The 22,933-nt window shown below is 40.3% G+C and overlaps 2 protein-coding genes across 3 annotated transcripts in view; one reads left to right on the forward strand and one right to left on the reverse strand.

Moving 5' to 3' along the window:
* Positions 1 to 22,933, reverse strand: part of LOC309499429 (uncharacterized protein) — a 211,653-nt gene that overhangs the window by 82,902 nt on the left and 105,818 nt on the right. The gene's annotated exons all lie outside the window — the stretch shown is intronic.
* On the forward strand, positions 3,639 to 5,818 carry LOC309500135 (uncharacterized protein; the record flags this gene model as incomplete). The annotated part of the gene is made up of 5 exons (XM_082171699.1): positions 3,639 to 3,729; positions 3,960 to 4,172; positions 4,744 to 4,854; positions 4,983 to 5,730; positions 5,797 to 5,818. 5 exons carry the CDS (start codon positions 3,639 to 3,641, stop codon positions 5,816 to 5,818), a joined length of 1,185 nt encoding a protein of 394 aa, XP_082027825.1.

Raw genomic sequence — 22,933 nt, forward strand, 5'->3', positions numbered from 1 at the left:
ACATGTTATTTTAATGAATATAGCCAGTGTGTTGTAGGTGTAATGGTATTCCTGAATGTCTTGACTCAAATATTTTGACTTAATTAACATATAGGTTACCCTATTGATCAAACAGCAAAGATTTTGACACTCAGGGTGTCAACATTGCATAATACTTGCTTTGGTGAATTTCACCCCCAACAATCAAAGGAAAATACAATCAGCAACAGTTTACCCTCAACAGACTGGAAAGAGCCAGATACCCAGGATTCAACAAATGACCAGTCAGTTTGGCACTGTAAACCAGAGACACTGTTTTACTTGACACATGGATTACCTGTCAATCATGAGTGACAAGGGGGCCTTAAATCATTCAAAAGGGTGTCATAAATGTCAGGGTGTCAAAAAGGGACACATGGTATATGTTAACACTACTTAAGTAATTAATTTACTGCAGAAGTAAAGAAACTATGAAAAGAAGAGTAATCTTTAAAGTCCTCCACTAGAGAGGTTTACTCTTAAGCAATTCAGCAACATATGATTCTGATTAATTCAATACACACACAAAAAAAAGCTACCATTAAATTAAACTGTTACCTTTAGGTTGGTTATCAAGAAAGGGAATTTATGAAGGCCTCAGACCTAATTTGTCATAACATGTGTTGCTATTAATAATTTATTTGAAATAAAATATTTAATATACAAATATACAAAGCTCAAGACTGCAATTAACTCAATTATGCCAGGTAATTAGTTGGTGCTGATCTAAGCTTGCAGCTGTTTGTTCGAACTCCTTATGGTCCATGTTAGCAGTTGGCATGTTCAGAAATAAATGTAGCTTTGACAGCGGAAACCAGATAGAGGAATGTGGGTGTCCGGTTTAGACGCTTTTCACGTCTCATGACGCTTTTCACACACAGTCTTTTGAATGGGGTCACTGCAGCCAAGTGTCATAATTCAGGACCTTACTTTGGATGTCTTGATGACTGTCATGATATAAAAAAAGTATTAAACATTTTTCCTTCAAACATGATAAACAATGTAATCAAACATTTATGGCTTATTGTTATTTATATTGCAACCTTATGCATCTGAATTATTCAGTTTGTGGACAATTTAAAATGTTAACTTTGATTTAAAAAGTTTGAAATGGTAACAAAGAAAAATAATTTATATGTATCAACTAGGCGGTTCCATGAGTTTTGACATTTAACGTGTTAAAACATTGAATGCACTTTTCTTTAATTTGTAAAATGTATTTTTTAGAACTCAAAACACAATAAATGCTGTGTGTAAATCATGTTCTGCTTTATCTGTTTATTTCTGAGCTAAACACTATATCCCCTGAAGGCATTTAGGGCTGTGAGTGATGAGAAGCTTGATAGTTGTTGGTTGTTTGTGGCTATAAATTATTGAAGCCTTAATGAGCTGCTGAACTCAGACTATTTACACAATGAGAGCTATTTCAAAACAGTTTAAAACACAGCAGGTGTGAAGCTGTCAACCTGTCATCTTAATGTGTTTTAAATGTTAAAGAGTTTATGAAGCCAAGCTGCCTTACTGCATACTTCTCTAATATGTTTTGGCACATTACTGACAGTACTTTCATACAGTTCGTTCACTCTGAGGGCATTGCAATGTAGGCCTGAATATACTTTACATACACAACTATGTACAGGTCATTCAAAATACTGTCCCTTACAAACATCTTGCCACTACCATTGAGAATGTCTCATATATTTCTCCACTTTTTGTCTCATATAAAGAACACAAGTGACTACATTTTAATTATGTTAGTTAGTTAATTTAGTTTCAGGCAGGGTTGTAACCATTACTGACATCGACAACATTCAGAATAGCATTTGATTTTAGTACAAATTGTACTTTCCCAAGTGTTCTGTTGCCATGGTTACTAATAGGCTACGTGCACAAGCGCCGCGACGAACTTCCGCTATTGTCAGAAGTCGGCATATCAGTTTCCGGTTTACGACTGTCTTCATCGGCATCCGCTATAAACAAACAAGATGAGTGCTGCTGTTGTACGAAAAAAAAGAGATATAATGTGCGTGACACATCTAAGTTTCTAAGAACTGTAGGTGGATCTAACGCCCGTTTCACACATACTCCCGTGTGCAGTGTGTGTGCGGTGCAGGAGCAGCACCAAGCGGCAACCTCCCCGTCTCTCTCTTGAAACCAACACGGAAGTGAGTTAAACTGCAATTCATTAACTGGCCGCTTGGGCTGGCTGCAGAAGTGAGTCAAATCTGTATCTCCCCCATGTTAAAATTACCAACTTTACAGCGGAAAAAAACATGTTTACAGCCTGGATCTCTATGTGGCTTTGGTCTATACAGCTAATTTTGCCCTTCATAACAACTGTGAGGGGGGTGAATTTTTTTATAACTCATCCGTTTAGTTGATTAATACTTAAAGTTCTGCATAATTAAGGGTGTGGCCACTTGAGTGACAGATGGATTCCCGCTGATGTCATTGCTAGCTGTTTGTCTGCTGTTGTTACTAGCCGTCACTTCACCTCAGCAAATTTTAGCTGCTGAACTTGCCATCTCTGCAGTGTTTTGTGCTTTTTTCCGGGATTATTTCATACAATTTAATACACCCATTACTTCGCCCACGGCTTAGGATTCCGTCGTCGAGTATCGTTCGAGAGAACAACCAGCGCTGTATTTCAGTTGTTTTCCTCTGTGAACATGCACTAATGGATGTCTGACAATTTCGTAGCTTTTTGGAGTTTTCAGATTTAAAAACGTCAATAAAGGCTCGTTCGTTCTGCTCTCACGGAACAGATAGATTATAATATGCTTAAGTACCGTCAGATGAAATCCTGCAGGTGTCGGTGCTTTCTCCGTCCATGCAATAAATGCACATCCATGAATGAGCGCGGATTTTCTAGCGCATTTACTTGAACTTCATAGGCAATATATCTATGGTTTAACCCATTTGAGAGGCGGCCAAAATCAGAATTTAAAATGGACTGAATAAGCTCATCTCTACGAACTTGAGCGATGCCGCGCTGACGGACCATAGACTATAAAAAGAGAGTGACTGACATGTAACGTTAAGCACATAAATCACTGTCACACACACACTCTCAGAGTAATATTAAGTTACTGCATAATACATTTTCAACTAGCAGAATAGTACAGAATCATATTAGCAAGGCTCCTCAGCTCCACTCCCGCCCCGCCTCTTTGCCTATTTTCTGTTATCCGGGAGTGACGCAAGGCCAAGATGGCGACGGCCGGCTCCGCCTACTTTAGGCTTCAAAAATGCTCTTCAGAAACCTACGGGTGACGTCACGGACACTACGTCCATATTTTTTTTACAGTCTATGAGCAGCACGCGCTATAAGGCTTGCTAATGTGTCGTCATCATGACGTCATCATGACGTATTCCCAGTGGTGAACGCAAAGCATTTTGGGAATCCGCGGCACAAACATAAGGCGCCAAACTTCATTGCATGGAGGGAAGGGAAGAACGCAGTGTTCAAGATGCCGTCTACCTGCTGTGTTATAAACTGTAATAGTCGTTCTCACGATAGAAGTGGCATAAAGCTTAAGAACGTAATATCCTTTTATCGTTTTCCAGCGTGGAAAAATAATAGTACAAGCCATGTTTCAGAGGTGACAAAAAGGCGACGAATGGCATGGATAGCAGCAGTAAGGAGACCCAAGATTACCTTCGATAACACTCCACCACACATGATGGTGTGTTCAAAGCATTTCCACAAAGGTAAGTTACAATTACTCTCTGTAAATGTTATGTTGTGGGCAAATAACCAGCGTGTTTTGTGTGACTTAACCTGACCATTAGATTTGCCGTTAGGCCAATGTCAACTGTTAACTAGCATGAAATGGCTAGAAAATGAGCAAGTTACCAATGTACTAAAGCGTAACGTTAATCAGTTTTAAATGTTGTACATCTAGGCTACATAGCAATTTATTTGGTGACTGTGTTTGCAGGCAAACCTGCCTATGAAATGTTGGAGTGTGATCCTGACTGGGCCCCTTCTCTGTACCTCGGCCATACTGAGGTCAAAGCTACGAACACAGACCGGTTCAAGCGGTTTAGGAGAAGAGCGACGACGAGGTCACAACAACAGCAACCCCCATCGCGAGGCACTGACAACACTGGTCCCGAGGCTGAGTCGGATAATGCAGCACCTTTATACCCAGGTAAATAGTAAAAGAATACAATATACACTACCGTTCAAAATTTTTGGGGTCAGTAAGATTTTTAATGTTTTAAAAGTATATTCTGCTCACCAAGGATGCATGTAATTGATTAAAAATGCAAACAAAAACAGTAATTTTATGAAATATTATTACAATTTAAAACCGTTTTCTATGTGAATATACAGTAAAGTGTAATGTATTCCTGTGATCAAATCATCATAAGAATGATTTCTGAAGGATCATGTGACACTGAAGACTGGAGTAATGATGCTGAAAATTCAGCTTTGATCACAGGAATAAATTACACTTTACTGTATATTAACATAGAAAACAACTGTTTTAAATTGTCATAAAATTTTAAAATTTGAATTTTTTTGTGTGTGTGTTTTTTTTAATCAAATAAATGCAGTCTTGGTGAGCAGAAGAGACTTCTTTTAAAAACATTAATAAAATCTTACTGACCCCAAAATTTTGAACGGTACTGTATGTTGCCTCCTGTGTATAGCTAATCTGGATTCATTAGGAATAGAGGTTGTGATATGACACAATTTCTTTTTATGGTTACTGTCAGACACTTCACCTGCAACTGAGATGGAAGGTCCCGTGAATCCACCCCCATCGCCGGGCACTGTCCACACCGATCATGAGACGGAGTTGAATGAAGCAGCACATTTGTTCCCAGGTAAATATTGGTAACAGATGCAAGTAGGCTCAATATATTTATGTCCAATGGTGAAAACAGTGGGCCCTGGGCATCAGGCAAGTATACAGAGATTTACAGTTTATTATTCTTATTGTTATTACAATTAGACTACTCTGCACCTGTGGCTGAGATGGAAGGACAAGAGACTCAGCCCCTACCACCAGCCCCAGACAATGCAGGGAGAGAGGAAGATATGGAAACTGAAACATCAGGGGATGATGGTGCTCCAATGGGGAATGCAGATGAACAACAGAAGTGCACCATGTGTGGCCTCAGACTCAAAGAAATAATCCGCTTGCAGGAGGAGAATCGAAAACTGAAGGGAGAGCTCTCCAAAAAGGCCCTGGATGAGAATTTTCTCAAAGACAATGATTCAAAAGTGAAGTACTACACTGGCCTTCCATCTTTCAGTCTATTGATGGGTGTACTGATGCAAGTCATTCCCAGTCTACCAAAAACAAAAGAAAGAAAACTCTCCCATTTTCAAATGCTCCTCCAGACCCTTATGCGCTTAAGACTTGATCTGCCTGTCGAACATGTTGCACACCTCTTTGACATTAGCCGACAAACCGCATCCAATCTGTTCACTGAGACCATCAATGTACTGCATGCACACCTCAGCCCTTTGGTGTACTGGCCAAAGCGACATTGTATACAGGCAAGCATGCCACATCAGTTTGTAGAGATGTTTGGGAATCGTGTTACTGTTATTATTGACTGCTTCGAGCTTTTCATTGAAAGGGCACAAAATCTACGTGCAAAGGCACAGACATATTCAAACTATAAAAGCAGGCACACAATGAAATATCTCATTGGCATAACACCACAAGGTACCATCTCTTTCATTTCCAAAGGGTGGGGGGGGGGGGGGGGGGGCGTGCCAGTGATAAACAGATCACTGAGAACTGTGGCTTTCTTCAGAAGCTCTCGCCTGGAGACCTAGTGTTAGCGGACCGTGGATTTGATATTAAAGAAAGTGTTGCCCTTGTGGGTGCTACGCTGAAAATACCTGCCTTCACCAGGGGCCACAGCCAACTTAATGCAAAAGATGTGGAAGAGACCAGGAAGTTAGCTCATGTCAGGATCCACGTGGAGCGAGTGATAGGGTGTATGCGCTCTAAGTTTAACATATTAAATGACACAATACGCCTGGGATTTGTTGTGCCTTGTGAGGGGGAGGATAAGACTTTGCTGGATAAAATTGTGGTTGTGTGCTGTGCTTTGACCAATATGTGTCCAAGTATTGTTGTGAAGCCGTCGTGTTAAAATTATACACCATGCTCACATCTAATATGTAAATGTTTTTTTTGTTTTCCAAAAGATTTTGTAATGTCTCTTCTCACATGTAATGATTTTTAGCCATCTCTGTAAATAAAATACACAAAGACTGAATGAAATTCTGCCTCCTTTATCTGTATTAACACAATTACAAACTCAATTACATAACTTGAATAGAAGTAACAACCAACTTAATTTCAGTTTCTTTACATATTTAACATGTAAATACATTTAGATCAAGACATTTACATTATAAAGAATCCATAGAAAAGAACTGGAAATGTATGAGGTAGGTTGTGGGTGATAAGTCACAGACATGTGCAAGCATCGCATTGCCATGACTCTTCTCTGGCTGGTGCGCTGCTGAGTCCCACGCAACCTAAATGGAACCACTGTATAGGACAGTTCTGATTATCGCAAGCAACCATGTCATCAAGCTCTTCAGGCTGTCTGCAAATGCACCACAACACAGCCTTTTCACATGCCCTTCTTTTGGTCTGGGGGGTGTTACCTGGCTGCAGTGTGGCCAATTTGATTGTTTTTTTTCGTGCTCGTTTTTTGTTTTTGTCTGTGGGCTGTGAATCAAATAATGGCACAGGTAGCTCAGCTGGAGGCACAGGTAGGTCAGCTGGAGGCACAGGTAGGTCAGCTGAAGGTGGGGTGCTGGTAGGGGCTGGTTGGAAAACCTTGTGCTTGGGTGTTTTACCTGGATGTAATGTGGCCAATGTTTTTCTGACTGTGTTCTGTGCTCGTTTTTTGGGTTTGTCTGTTGGCTGGGAATCGGCTGATGGCACAGGGGGTGGGGGTTGAGTGTAGTGATGGGCTACAAGCTCAGGTAGGACAACCTTGTAAAAAAAATGTTGTGCGGTTGGCAAAAGCGTCTCCCAAAGTTCTACATCAGGCATGACACGCACAGTTGCAAGGCTTTTGGTCGTCCAAACAACAAAGTCACAGAACTGTGACTCTGTGACAAAGATTTGAGTTTGTACCTGTTTGTAGTACTTGTGGGTCTGCTTCAACACCATCCTTCCTTCTGTGAACTGCAGACAAAACTCCTTGTCAGTACATGCCTGCAGAATGTTCTGGTCCTTGTGCTTAAAAGGGCATTTAATCTCCACACATCCTTTCCCGCAACATGCACAATGCACAAGTGCATCAGGAGTCGCGCCTATTTCAGGGAAAGAAGGGTTGATTATGAATCCACAGTGTTCCACTTTCATGTCCCTGTGCCGCAGCTCCATCTGTGTGATGTAGGAGACCCTTGCAGTATCCTCTTTTTCTCTCCCCCATTTAATGGCCTCTGGGCCATTGTCAGTCTTTCTCAGTGAAGGTTTCTGTGGATAGCACACCTTCTCCACAGTTGACTTTGCTGGTCTGGTTATGGAGGTGGAGACAACAGCGTGCATGATGGAGGCGGTTATCCTTCCAGCCCGTGTGCTGTGCCATATGTCAGACTTGTGCTGCTGTCTTGTGTTCTTTTCCAGTGCAGCTGCCTCTGTGGCTGTCACTGCCACAAGGTGTGTCAGGCTCTCACAGTGTTGAAGCAGGACCGACAAGTCACAGCCATCCATTTGTGGATCGCGAAGACGCAGCAGTGACTTGGGCAGGACACATGGCTGAATGGGATCAGCATAGAGGTGGCAGAATTCCTCCATTACAGAGCACAGTCCGGACCTGTGTGCATACATGAGTTCTGTGAGGGGTTTTAAATCGGCAAGTGTCTTCTGCGGTAAACATGTGCCACCTGAGCGGGTCCGGATCTTGGGTGCTGTGCTGGTGTCTCCACAGACTGACCGATCAAGTGCCTTTTTTCGGGCTGAGCTTGTTGTAAAATCAATAGTATGGCCAGGCACTCCCTGCACTTTGGTTATATTGGAGGGCATCACCCAGTATGCTTCAACATCTGTTGGAGTCACATTTCCCCGCAGACGCACAGCTGTATCGATCTTGTACAGGAGGGCTGCCACATGTGCGCACTTCTCTGCCACTCCAGCCATACAAGTGCAGTGAGCGCTCTCCACTTCCCCAGATGCTGTAAGTATGACCCATGGCTGTAGGGGCTTCTGGCTGAGTCGCATGGAGTGATTCACCTAAGACAATAAAAGCATTATTAATAGCTTGTAGAGAAATACAAAACAGTACTAGTAAGACACATTGAGCTATTTGATGCATGCAGCCAATCAGGGGTACAATGTGGTTGGAAGTGGGCTGGGGATGGATGGGCTTACCTGCATACTACACTGATTTGTCCACAACACCAGTAAACTCACTCCCTTCATACATACAACACACTGCCCCCAGCCCCCACATGTAAACCATTCATCACCTTTACATCATTCATCCCTCCCCTCTTTCTTAATGCAGCCCTTAGCTACCCCGACCCTTCCTGACCCTTATCGTGCGTGTCTCAGGCTGGACCACCAAAGGAAAATAAATGTCTTAAGCCTTGTATTTTTTAAATAAGTTTTATTAATAAAGTAAAGGCATAGAACCAGTTTATTTGTAGTGCACTGGCAATAGTTTTATATAATTAGTTTATTAATTAAATTAACAAAAAGACTTTGAGATATGTTTGGTAATTGTACCTGAATTAATTTAAAATTAATTTGCTATATTTCAGATCAATATATTTGTTTTCCTTAAAATTTTAATTAACAGCAACTTTATTCTCATCTTAATTATAAATAATGTATTTCTGTATAAAATAATACTACCATTAAAATACATTTGATTTTCTTTTTTAATCTAAGTGTAACTTAAAAATAAACAGATTATAGCTCTGTTTGAGGACAATAAATTAAAACCAATGCAATATGATGAATGTCCAAAAGATGGCATTGATAGACTGTTTTTAAATGAGGTTGGATAAATATTTTTTGCTTTTAAACTGTGTGTGAGAGAGAGAGAAAGAGAGAGATTTTGGTTGGGTGACAGTTGTAGGTTACAGTTTGACAAGAGTTTACAGTTTCACAAAAGTGTACACAAATATAAGTAAACACTTTACACAATTGAACAAAATGACAGAGTATGTTTTTATGTTTCCACTGTTCGATCGCGCCAGCGCCTCTCCCACACACACACACACACACACACACACACACACACACACACACACACACACACATAGACACACCCAGACACACACACACACACACACGTTGGTTTGTTGAATTCTGACTGCATGCAGATAGATGAGAGAGAGCGAGGAGTGTGGTGCTTAAAACATTAGCTTACATTTGAACGGACGACAGTTTTCTTTCCCACTTTTACGATCTCCAGGTCCTGGACCCATCCATCTGTAAAAAAGACCTGGGCTTGCTGCAGCGACTTGAAGTTACTGAAAACTTCGTGTGTGTATGCACTAACACTTAATATCATATAGTTGTATATATATGGGTGCTGGAAGTTGGGCAACAGTTTGACGTCCCTTGACCAGTCGCTCTGCTCGTAAGGATCCAGTCCTTTGATTCCCTTTATTTTCTCGTCATATCTCGTTTTTGCATTAGGATTTAGTTTTAGGCGGTATGGTCCGACAATGTTTTCTTTAGCCCGCTGCATTTTGTGGGATTATATTCTGTTTTTCATGCTAATTAGGGGTTCAAGCACGAAGTGCTGAAACCCTATTGTAATTGTGCTGATTTTTATTATTATTTTTCTTCCGCCGTAAAACGCATCGTGCAGCCCAAACCGTAAGAGCTGGAACCTTGAAACTTTGCCAGATGGTAGTACAAAAATCGAGGAGAGGTTCAGAGAGTATGACCCCGATTGACCCATAGGTGGCGCTATAGCGACCAAAAGCGCGAAACTGGTCATAACTCCTAGACCGTATGTTGTAGACTCAAGTGTCTTATATCAATGGAAAGCTGGACTCCTGAAGAACAAAACGTATATCTCCGATTTCATTTCCGGTATGCAAATTTTTCCGCCATTTTGAATTTCGTCAAAAAACTACTTTTGCGAACTAGTCCTAGGTTTTTCGCCCGATCGGAACTAAACCAGTGTAGAATTGTTCTCTGAATTCTGAAGATCAAAAATTATCGAAAAAAAGTTGAAATTTCGATTCACGGTCGCTAGGGGGCGCAAAATTAACGTAGTGGGAGGAGCCTATTTTACTAAAACGGCTATAACTCCAGAAGTAAATGAGGTATCTTCACCAGACTCAGTACACATATGTAAGAGATCAATCTGAGGTGACAGTAAAACAATCGCGGCGATTGGCCACATGGTGGCGCTATAACATGAAAAAAACATAAAACAGGCTATAACCACCTGACCGTTAGTCCGATTGACTTGAAAATTGGTATGCAGTGTCTTGGTCCAAGGTGTCATGTAGGTCTATGAGGACATTGGTGCATCTCGAAAAACATGGCCGCCATCGGCCAATGAATTTGAGCACCTATTAGACAAGGTTAACGGAGGTCGATCGGAACGAAACTCGATGGGCATGTTCGACTCATGGCCCTAGAGGTCTGTAAGAATTTTGAAAGAAATCGGCCACTAGTTTGGCGCTAACGAGTTTTATGGCTCTGTAACCACGTGGTGTTACACTTATCGTCACAAAATGCATATCATTTGATAGATCTGCTCATGCTGAACAACTTTGCCTCAAGAACCATTGCTGTCAATCAAAACGTTCATTAAATATTTGTAATTATGTTAAAAACCTACTTTTGCGAACTAGTCCTAGGTTTTTCGCCCGATCAGAACCAAACGAGTCTAGGACAATTCTATGGACTCTTTAGATCAATAATTATCAAAAAAAAGTTGAACTTTTGCATTTTTCGCATGGGTATATTGGGTCATAAAGAAAATGGGCGTGGCAAAATGCACTCAAAAGTCTATAAATCCTAAAGGAAAACTCAGAACTTCACGAAAATTGGTGAGCATATGTGCCTTAACATTCTAAACAAGCATGCAAAATTTCATGTAGATCGGACGATAGGTGGCGCTATAACTGTTAAAAAGCTTTAAAACCATATATTTCCTATGGTAAATTGCCTGTATTGGCTGTAAATTGTGTTTTCCATATGATCATATAATGTTTATAAAATAATGTTAAAAAACAGTGCAATACAATTCTCTGGACTCACTAGATCAATAATTGTCAGAAAAAGTTGAACTAGCTATAATAGGGTCACTTCAATATGTAGCCTTAAAATGATTACCATATTAAGCCAATAAGTGGTATTTTACTGCCCCCTGCTGTCATTTCATCATACTACTCCCTAATATTGTTATATAATTCATATTTAGACTTTATAAAATCATTATTTTAACATTTAACATGAAAACGAAAGTAAAACGGCATTTAGGCCACGCCCCCCCAGTACAAATTCACTCATAACTTGAAAACGGAAAGTCGTTGCACGCTCAAATTTTGATGGTAAGGTCCTCTCCACGCTCTTGATCGAAACGTGTCATCGCGGGCCTCGGGAGCGCGCCCCCCGCGCATGGCACGTCCGCGGGACCCCCGACTTTGAACCGCCGTAACTCCCGACCCAGACCACCCCGAACCTTGTGTGAGAGCTCGTTGGAAAGGGCCCGTTCTTGGCTAGCTTCGATTCAAATCTGGTGTAATCTGCCCTGGGCATTCCAGAGATAAAGGCCTCAAAATATATGCATTTGAACGGTCATAAGTCCCTGCCCCAATCGCCCAAAAACACCGTGATGGTCTCATTCAACAGGGCTCCTCAAGCACTATCTATGCTCTGAGTTTCAGAATTTTTCGCCTTCTGGTTCCCGAGATATAAGTGAAAAACCCAATTCCTATTCATTCATTCAAACACTTCAACTGTAAGATGGAGGCTGTAATTCCACTGTTGTCAACTAGAGGGAGCAGCAGTATTAGACATAGTATTAATCTTTTTATCAGCTTTCAGCTTTGGCCAACAAACAAATGGTTAAAGCTATTTTTTTTATTATTATTATTATTGGACTGATAATATAGATCACAATGAAATATATGAAATGGTTAGACCATTAAAATATTTTTTCACAATAACACATCCTAAAGACATTGAAAACATATTTGTATTGTGTGTGTGTGTGTGTGTGTGTGTGTGTGTGTGTGTGTGTGTGTGTGTGTGTGTGTGTGTGTGTGTGTGTGTGTGTGTGTGTGTGTGGATGTGTTTGTGTTTGTGTGTGTGTCTGTGTGTGTAAGCATGCTTAATGGAAAGAACATGGAGAAACTGCTTTGTTTTACTGGTGGATAAAAAAGTCTTTCAAATGAAAGTGAGTCAATTAGTGGTCTTCTACTGCCCTCTGCAGGACATTCTACTTAATAAAATATTTTCATCTGTGCTTTTGCATTAGTTTTTGGACTATATAAAATTACTTGCATGAAAATCACCTATTATAACACAGTCATGTTTTGTCAAAGTTTATCACTTCATTTTTACTGAGCTCTCAGTTTGAACATTTCTGCCTCTCAGTGATTAATTTGAAATCTGAAAATGGTGTTATACAGAGGAGATTTGCAATTATCATTTTGTTACCTATCTTTTATTTTAAATATCTACATCTACAACAAAATGTGTGTGCATGTGTGTGTTCAAGCATGGTTAGTGTATTAAGTATTATTGTTTAAGTATTATTGTTTTCATTTACATTTTAACCACCAGAAGAACACTCATTGGTTCATTCTGCTCACTAAAATATTATTTTTCATTTTTTTTTCCATTTGAAATATTGTTTAAACTTAATAAAATCATTAAAATAACATTTCAAATCATATTTTGTCTGTTTATAAATCCCACAGACTCACATTGGCTGCAATACTAATGTTTTTGTAAAACACAGACCTGATAGACTAATCTGTGTGTATTGTGCATATATTATTGATATTATTACTATTGCAAATCATGTTATTGTAACTCATATCTTAATAGAATATTATTTGTAATTTTAATTCTTTATTTCTTAATTGTTTTTTTATGATTACTACAGATATTATCACCAAAGATATCAACTACACCTTCACTTTTAGTATTGACACGCTGCACACACAGCACAATCACACACTCACTAATGCATTCAAATAAATGTAATCTTACTGTGCTACTTTATTTGTACATGATTAGAATGAACAGAAATCTAAGACTATTTTTCTTCTTTTGTTAAAGCCATTTCAGACTCCAAGTAAGCATTATATTACTAATCATCTATTTTAAAGGTGCCATACAATTGAAAACTGTATTTATCTTGGCATAGTTGAATGATAAGAGTTCTGGACATGGAACTGACATACCGTGAGCCTCAAACACCATTGTTTCCTCCTTCATGTGTAAATCTCCTGTTTGCAAAAGACCGCTGAAAAATGAGTGAATCCCACCATAACACCGACTGTGACGTTGGAGTCAGGATCATTAATATTTATACCCCCCAAATTTGGATTTTCCAGTCAATGTTCTAGGCCAGGCAGTGTTAATGTGGACCTGCACAGCCGAATCATCAGAAGATCTGCAGGTATTGTGAAGAAGCAAGCAAGGACAATAGTGAAAATGGCAGATCATGGATATAAATGTTATGTCTGAGGCTGTGCTGCGGACTTGAGAACTTTTCATTCCCTTCCCACAAAAGAGAACTGTCAACAGGCATGGTTGATGTTTACAACAGGATACCTCACCATTTTAATTCAAAGCTGTTAGTTTGCTCTTAACGGAGGCCGATCAGAACGAAACTCGGTGGGCATGTTCGACTTGTGGCCCTAGAGGTCTGTAAGAATTTTGAAAAATCAGCCACTAGTTGACGCTAACAGGTTTTACGGCTATGTAATCACGTGATGCATATCATTTGATAGATCTCCTATACTGAACAACTTTGCCTCAAGAACTACTGCTGTCAATCAATTTGTTCATTAAATACTTGCGATTATGTTAAAAACCTACTTTTGCGAACTAGTCCTAGGTTTTTCGCCCGATCGGAAATATACCAGTGCAGTACAATTCTCTGGAAGCTCTAGATTATTAATTATATAAAAAACTTTAACTTTACCCATTGGGTAGCCATAACAGGATCATTTAGAAAATGTGTATGGCAAAAAACACTCAAAAGCCTGTAAATCCTAAACAAAAACTCAGACAACTCACTAAACTGCCTTATGTGCTTAAAGACCCTAAATGCTTGAACCCCGCTAAATGCTGCTTGCAGCTTTAATTTTTCATTATTTTCATACCAGAACACTAGCCTGCTATGCCAGCCGGGCCAAACATACCCATAATTCTTTGCGTTCTGATGAGGTTGCCGCCCATTTGGTCACATGTCTTAGCGATCTCTATAGTGCTTCACATATGATGCGTTTGCAGTGAATAACTGATCCGCGGCAGTACCACAAACACTTACTTACTATTTTTATTTAAAATCCAGAAGTTATGCTGCAACTTTTATTTAAAAAAAAGTTTTGTCAGCATTGCGATTCTCTTTGTACACATATACACTCTTTAATGGACGCATGCACGTTTAAACACAATTTAAACAACGTAGGGCTATTATTCCATGCATTACTTATACTTATATTAAGTTGCTCAAGCAAGTGGTCAAATATTTAACTGTAAATTAACAAAAAATTACTACCTTTTCAGGTCAATCTGTGTTCATTTTGACCACGAAAACATGCGCTGTCACTTTAATTCAGCGTTTGCAGCACAGCAGAAATAGACTCGGTGTGGGAACGATCTCTGCACTGCTGTATACACACCGCAACTGGAACGGATCGACGGACTGCAACCGTGTGCAGTGTGAAAGCTCTGACCTGTTAACATGGGTACGTAAGGAGCACTGCTGTGTGTCACTTTGCTCTGCTTCAAGTCGCTAACCGCAATTTAAGCTTAAATTTCGCTGCACGAAACAGTAATTTTGGGCGACGCGCAAGTAAACCGGAAACTGATATGCCGACTTCTGACAATAGCGGAAGTTCGTCACGACGCTTGTGCACGTAGCCTATTACCTGCACCTGTGCTGCGTTCCAGTCCACTTTTAGACACGCACTTGCGAACTTCCCTAGGCACTTCCCCTCGGGGGAATCCCCGCCGCCATTTTGAAGTGCGTTCCACTTCGTGAAGTGGACGAGGGAAGTTTATATGGACAGACCCTCGTTCCCTCGATTTTGACCGAGGGAGCGAGTCTACTTCAAATGTACACTTCAGGCACCTATATGTCCCACAATGCAGTACGATTGTGACGTCACTACAGATCTCGTCTAATCACCACCACAACAGACAACTCTATGATATATTAATAGACATATACATTTGGATGCTGCATTAAACAAATTCTTAAAGGGAAAACAAATGTAAATAATAAATCAACTACATAGCTGATTCCAAGTGATCAAGGGCTTAGGACGTTCCAATTCAGCCCATTGCAGTTTCCGCCAGTAGTGGGCACTCGCAATGAAGTACATCCGAGTGAACAAGACGGAGGGAAGTTAGCAAGTGAAGGGCATGACAATTTTGGACTGGAACGCAGCCCGAGTCCTCATCACCACACTAATCAGCTCCCTTCCAAAAGGTACACACACTCACTCAGTCTTACAGTATAGGTATGTCAGAAATGAGTATTTTAGAAAAGAAAATGAAGACTCAAAAATATTATGAGTATGGTGTATTATAAAAAAAACTAAACTATACAGAAAATATAATATATAAACTTTCTTTTAGTTTATGTAATACACAGACAGGTATATAGGCTAGCACTATTCCAAATCAAACCTGAGTGTGCATTTTTCTTTTTTCTTTTTTTTTTTATCCGCAGAGTTTGCTGTCTTGTAAACATATCTAACTAGGTATGACTGAAACAACATGATCAGAACAGGTTTTTTTTGGCTGTGTTTGTTGTTTACAATTTACATGCAAATGTTGTACACCTCCCCGAAATGACCAACTTCTAAAAACATTTTTATAGTTGTCTTTATAAAGAAATGCTCGCTTATATGCAGCCTTGGAGCTGCTGCTATGACGCAAACGCTTCCAGTGTGATTTGTCCACAACACCAGTAAACTCACTCCCTTCATACATACAACACACTGCCCCCAGCCCCCACATGTAAACCATTCATCACCTTTACATCATTCATCCCTCCCCTCTTTCTTAATGCAGCCCTTAGCTACCCCGACCCTTCCTGACCCTTATCGTGCGTGTCTCAGGCTGGACCACCAAAGGAAAATAAATGTCTTAAGCCTTGTATTTTTTAAATAAGTTTTATTAATAAAGTAAAGGCATAGAACCAGTTTATTTGTAGTGCACTGGCAATAGTTTTATATAATTAGTTTATTAATTAAATTAACAAAAAGACTTTGAGATATGTTTGGTAATTGTACCTGAATTAATTTAAAATTCATTTGCTATATTTCAGATCAATATATTTGTTTTCCTTAAAATTTTAATTAACAGTAACTTTATTCTCATCTTAATTATAAATAATGTATTTCTGTATAAAATAATACTACCATTAAAATACATTTGATTTTCTTTTTTAATCTAAGTGTAACTTAAAAATAAACAGATTATAGCTCTGTTTGAGGACAATAAATTAAAACCAATGCAATATGATGAATGTCCAAAAGATGGCATTGATAGACTGTTTTTAAATGAGGTTGGATAAATATTTTTTGCTTTTAAACTGTGTGTGAGAGAGAGAGAAAGAGAGAGATTTTGGTTGGGTGACAGTTGTAGGTTACAGTTTGACAAGAGTTTACAGTTTCACAAAAGTGTACACAAATATAAGTAAACACTTTACACAATTGAACAAAATGACAGAGTATGTTTTTATGTTTCCACTGTTCGATCGCGCCAGCGCCTCTCCACACACACACACACACACACACACACACACACACACACACACACACACACACACACACACACACACACACACACAGACACACCCAGACACACACACACACACACACGTTGGTTTGTTGAATTCTGACTGCATGCAGATAGATGAGAGAGAGCGAGGAGTGTGGTGCTTAAAATATTAGCTTACATTTGAACGGACGACAGTTTTCTTTCCCACTTTTACGATCTCCAGGTCCTGGACCCATCCATCTGTAAAAAAGACCTGGGCTTGCTGCAGCGACTTGAAGTTACTGAAAACTTCGTGTGTGTATGCACTAACACTTAATATCATATAGTTGTATATATATGGGTGCTGGAAGTTGGGCAACAGTTTGACGTCCCTTGACCAGTCGCTCTGCTCGTAAGGATCCAGTCCTTTGATTCCCTTTATTTTCTCGTCATATCTCGTTTTTGCATTAGGATTTAGTTTTAGGCGGTATGGTCCGACAATGTTTTCTTTAGCCCGCTGCATTTTGTGGGATTATATTCTGTTTTTCATGCTAATTTTTCATTATTTTCATACCAGAACACTAGCCTGCTATGCCAGCCGGGCCAAACATACCCATAATTCTTTGCGTTCTGATGAGGTTGCCGCCCATTTGGTCACATGTCTTAGCGATCTCTATAGTGCTTCACATATGATGCGTTTGCAGTGAATAACTGATCCGCGGCAGTACCACAAACACTTACTTACTATTTTTATTTAAAATCCAGAAGTTATGCTGCAACTTTTATTTAAAAAAAAGTTTTGTCAGCATTGCGATTCTCTTTGTACACATATACACTCTTTAATGGACGCATGCACGTTTAAACACAATTTAAACAACGTAGGGCTATTATTCCATGCATTACTTATACTTATATTAAGTTGCTCAAGCAAGTGGTCAAATATTTAACTGTAAATTAACAAAAACAGCCGACTCTCATGTCTTTTCTTTTGCATTTAAAATTTTATAAAATAAATCTTGCATGTCACAAAGAACTTGTTTTTCCACCTCCACCAATGAGACGAGTGTTGTTCATATGTCACCTTGTTGAAGTAAATTGTAGTTTTCCTTGCTTTACCCCAGGTCTTCTAAAAGTAAAAAGATGACTGTGAAAAATAGTAGTATATAATTAAATGCATTTATGGTGAGATTACTACATTTTATTTAATTAAACGCATTTATGGTGAAATTACTACCTTTTCAGGTCAATCTGTGTTCATTTTGACCACGAAAACATGCGCTGTCACTTTAATTCAGCGTTTGCAGCACAGCAGAAATAGACTCGGTGTGGGAACGATCTCTGCACTGCTGTATACACACCGCAACTGGAACGGATCGACGGACTGCAACCGTGTGCAGTGTGAAAGCTCTGACCTGTTAACATGGGTACGTAAGGAGCACTGCTGTGTGTCACTTTGCTCTGCTTCAAGTCGCTAACCGCAATTTAAGCTTAAATTTCGCTGCACGAAACAGTAATTTTGGGCGACGCGCAAGTAAACCGGAAACTGATATGCCGACTTCTGACAATAGCGGAAGTTCGTCACGACGCTTGTGCACGTAGCCTATTACCTGCACCTGTGCTGCGTTCCAGTCCACTTTTAGACACGCACTTGCGAACTTCCCTAGGCACTTCCCCTCGGGGGAATCCCCGCCGCCATTTTGAAGTGCGTTCCACTTCGTGAAGTGGACGAGGGAAGTTTATATGGACAGACCCTCGTTCCCTCGATTTTGACCGAGGGAGCGAGTCTACTTCAAATGTACACTTCAGGCACCTATATGTCCCACAATGCAGTACGATTGTGACGTCACTACAGATCTCGTCTAATCACCACCACAACAGACAACTCTATGATATATATATATATATATATATATATATTTTTTTTTTAAAACAACCCAAACATATACATTTGGATGCTGCATTAAACAAATTCTTAAAGGGAAAACAAATGTAAATAATAAATCAACTACATAGCTGATTCCAAGTGATCAAGGGCTTAGGACGTTCCAATTCAGCCCATTGCAGTTTCCGCCAGTAGTGGGCACTCGCAATGAAGTACATCCGAGTGAACAAGACGGAGGGAAGTTAGCAAGTGAAGGGCATGACAATTTTGGACTGGAACGCAGCCCGAGTCCTCATCACCACACTAATCAGCTCCCTTCCAAAAGGTACACACACTCACTCAGTCTTACAGTATAGGTATGTCAGAAATGAGTATTTTAGAAAAGAAAATGAAGACTCAAAAATATTATGAGTATGGTGTATTATAAAAAAAACTAAACTATACAGAAAATATAATATATAAACTTTCTTTTAGTTTATGTAATACACAGACAGGTATATAGGCTAGCACTATTCCAAATCAAACCTGAGTGTGCATTTTTCTTTTTTCTTTTTTTTTTATCCGCAGAGTTTGCTGTCTTGTAAACATATCTAACTAGGTATGACTGAAACAACATGATCAGAACAGGTTTTTTTTGGCTGTGTTTGTTGTTTACAATTTACATGCAAATGTTGTACACCTCCCCGAAATGACCAACTTCTAAAAACATTTTTATAGTTGTCTTTATAAAGAAATGCTCGCTTATATGCAGCCTTGGAGCTGCTGCTATGACGCAAACGCTTCCAGTGTGAAAAGCTTGCAGTGTGAAATGGCCATTAGGCTACGTTCACACTGTCAGTCAAAATCTGATTATTTGTGTGTCCGATTGGAATCTGATCTAAAATGATTGATGTCCACACTGTGTATCGCAACAGTTCAAATCGTATTTGTGTGTCCATGATGCCCTTTCATTTTCTGAATTATCTGAATTGGTTTCTATGGCAATGAAGTTTTGTAGGTAGGCATACGGCAACAACAACCGCAACATGGAGGGGTTTGCAATACAGATGTTGTCTGATTTACAACATGACAATGTGTTGCTGCCGCGCTGGACTACTGTCTTCTGAGGAGGCTAGTATGAGTGGCTTTATTCCGTGCTGTCATCTCCACCGGTTTCAAAAATTGTCTCCTTTATATTATCATTTTCTGCTCGTCCTGCACTTTAAAACAACACAACCTTGTTTCTACAGCGACTTTCAGCATGTTTCCTATAACAACATCTGACATTTGTGTTTTACGTAACGTGAGAAAGTCACATTAACCACGCGAAATCCGTTCAGAACGGTCTGACTGAAACGGATTTCCAGAAATGGAGCACGTTCAAATAATCAATCAATCAACTCGTCATCAAACAATTACCATGTCTACCCTATCAGCATGAGAGGAAGCATATATATATTCACTCTGTCAACTCACCTAACATTCCTTGACAGTTTTCAGCAGCATTTGGCTCCGCCCTACCTTCCTAACATTTCCGAAATGAGCTCTCCCGTCCAATGAAGAATCTTTCGTCCTTCAGGAATCTTTGTCTCAAATCCTCTGGTGTTATCTCGCGGGCGTCAGGCCTAAACAAACGGATCCTCGCCACCACAGGCGAAACATCCGCGATCTTCTTCCGCGCATTTCTCTAAACCGAGAAATGGACAATAAGGCCCGCCGAGGACCACGCTCGCGTCTCGGGCAATGCCGCCCTCTTCACACGAAGAAACGGGCCTTCTTCCAGGACCAGGCCGCCGCAGCAGGCCCTCAGTAAGCCGCGCCGCAGATTCAGTCCCGGCCGGCCAGCTCACACTCTCAACCCCCGCTGGCTCGACTCCGTGAGTGCTCAGCTCAAAACCTTTTAATGTTTTAATGTCCCTGGTTAAATTTCGCATCGCTTCAGTTGTTTGAGTCACAAGCACAGTTATGCCATCTGCATATTCATTTTGAATACGTTTTAAATGGTTTCTGTTCAAATTATTTGCCATCATTAACGCGCTGCTTTACTCACATGGCTTAAACTCACACGTACTTAGCTCGCTCATTACGTGCAGATTGCATGCACACAGAATCATTAGAACCGTTAACGCTGTCTTGCAATTTATCTACAAAAAACGCGTAGAAACTTAGTTATAGCACAGATGTTTTTTATTTTTAAAGTAATTTAAAACCAAAGCTTCACCATTGGTAAAAATCTGATTCAGAACGAACAAAAATCGGCAGGTAATGTGACCCATAGAAATTAAGATAAAAATAAAAATAAAATTCATACAAGCAGTGTGTTTCCACGGCAAAGTTAGTAGTCCTTAGCGATTTTCAAACACAATTGGATAAATTCAAAGCGTGAAATTCTATGAAAGCTCTTTATCTTTCACAATAAGTGAGTCTCTTTTGAACTTCACTAAATAAATGAACCAGCAACAGATAAAGGAACAAACGATCATCTAAATCAGATTGTACTTTGCTGTTTGATGATCAAAAAACATAAAAATAATTTTGCAATCGATCTCTCAGCCCCACATGGTTTCCGGTGAGCTTTGGATTCCAGTCACCCAGGATAAACCATGGGTCTAGCCACATCCATTGAATTCTGGGCATTAACTTGGATACAGTTCATTTCCAGGCCGCACTGCACGAGGAGAAATCAAAGGATATTTCTGGTCTCACCCACCTTCCCAGACATTTTAAACTGTCCTAAACGCGAACTGCTATCTTTGCTCGGCCACTTAAACTTCAGATGCTCATAATCCTGCAAGGCTGCCCTCTAAACTCTAAACCTACAAGCTCACCACATCCACCTTTCCCCACCGTTCCCGCAGGATCCCACTCACTTCTCACATTGCCACAGCAGTGTCATCTCCTCCGCTCCCACAGGAGCTCCGTCTCTGGTGTTCCTCTGGTTAACCTTCTTCACTGTCACAGCAGTCCATTCTGCTCCCACTGGAGTCCAGTTTCTCTGGGTAACCTTGCCTTCACATGTGACCATCGGCTCCCGCAGGAGCTCAGTTTCTGTCTAACCTTCCTTAAACAATGGAACGGCCTGTCCTTTTTTTTTATTTTTTTATTTTTATAATAATCTGATTTCTCTCCCTGTGAATATCCAACCGTTCACCGACGCAGCTCCCTCTATCGGTTTCGGGGGATTCTACCAAGGCCGATGGTTTACGTTTACATGGCCCGCCCAGCTGTTAGACTCACCGCAGTCACTAACATCCTCAGCGCTGTTCGAGTTGTATCCTAACAGCATCATAGTGCACTGCAACAACGAAGCAACCGTGCATTGCATCAACAAAGGCCGCTCAAATTTCCCCCGCACTAATGCCTCTCCGAAGACGCCTCATTTGGATTGCAGCCTGTGATCAGTTCATCATAACTGCAAAACATGTTCCCGGATCCAAAAATCAAATAGCTGACTCTCTCCGTTTTGTTTTCCAGAAATTCAGGTTGCTGACACCAGATGCGGACCCATTCCCAACCTCAGTACCTCAATATTCTGATATCCATATAAACCACCCATTGAAACCACTTCTTGACACCTCTCTTAATTCCATTCACCTAGCCACCCTCCAATCCTACTTAACCGCATGGAAGCATTTTAAGTCTTTCCACTTCACATACAACCTGTCTTTTCCCAATTTTTCTCTGCTCGCCATCACTTCATTCATATCCTATCTCAACAGCATTGAGAACTGCAATGCTCTTCTGGCTGGACTTCCATCATGTGCAACTAAACCTCTACAAATGATTCAGAATGTTGCAGCTCGTCTTGTCTTCAACAAGCCCAAAAGGGCCCACGTCACTCCTCTGTCAAGTTCAAGGCATTGACACTTGCTTACAGATCTATCACAGGCTCAGCTCCCTCCTACTTTCACTCACTCCTACGAGCCTACATCCCTACCAGAAGCCTACGATAGGTCAACGAGTGACGTCTCGTGGTTCCATCACAGAGAGCCACAAAATCATTTTCCAGAACATTTTCATTCACAGTTCCATGCTGGTGGAATGCTCTCCCCACCCTCATCCGGAATGCAGAATCCCTGGCAACCTTCAGAAGACAGTTGAAAACTCATCTCTTCCGTGAGCACTTAACCTCATA

This window comes from Leuciscus leuciscus, assembly GCF_965113295.1.
Source record: "Leuciscus leuciscus genome assembly, chromosome: 5".
NCBI classification, from domain to species: domain Eukaryota; kingdom Metazoa; phylum Chordata; class Actinopteri; order Cypriniformes; family Leuciscidae; genus Leuciscus; species Leuciscus leuciscus.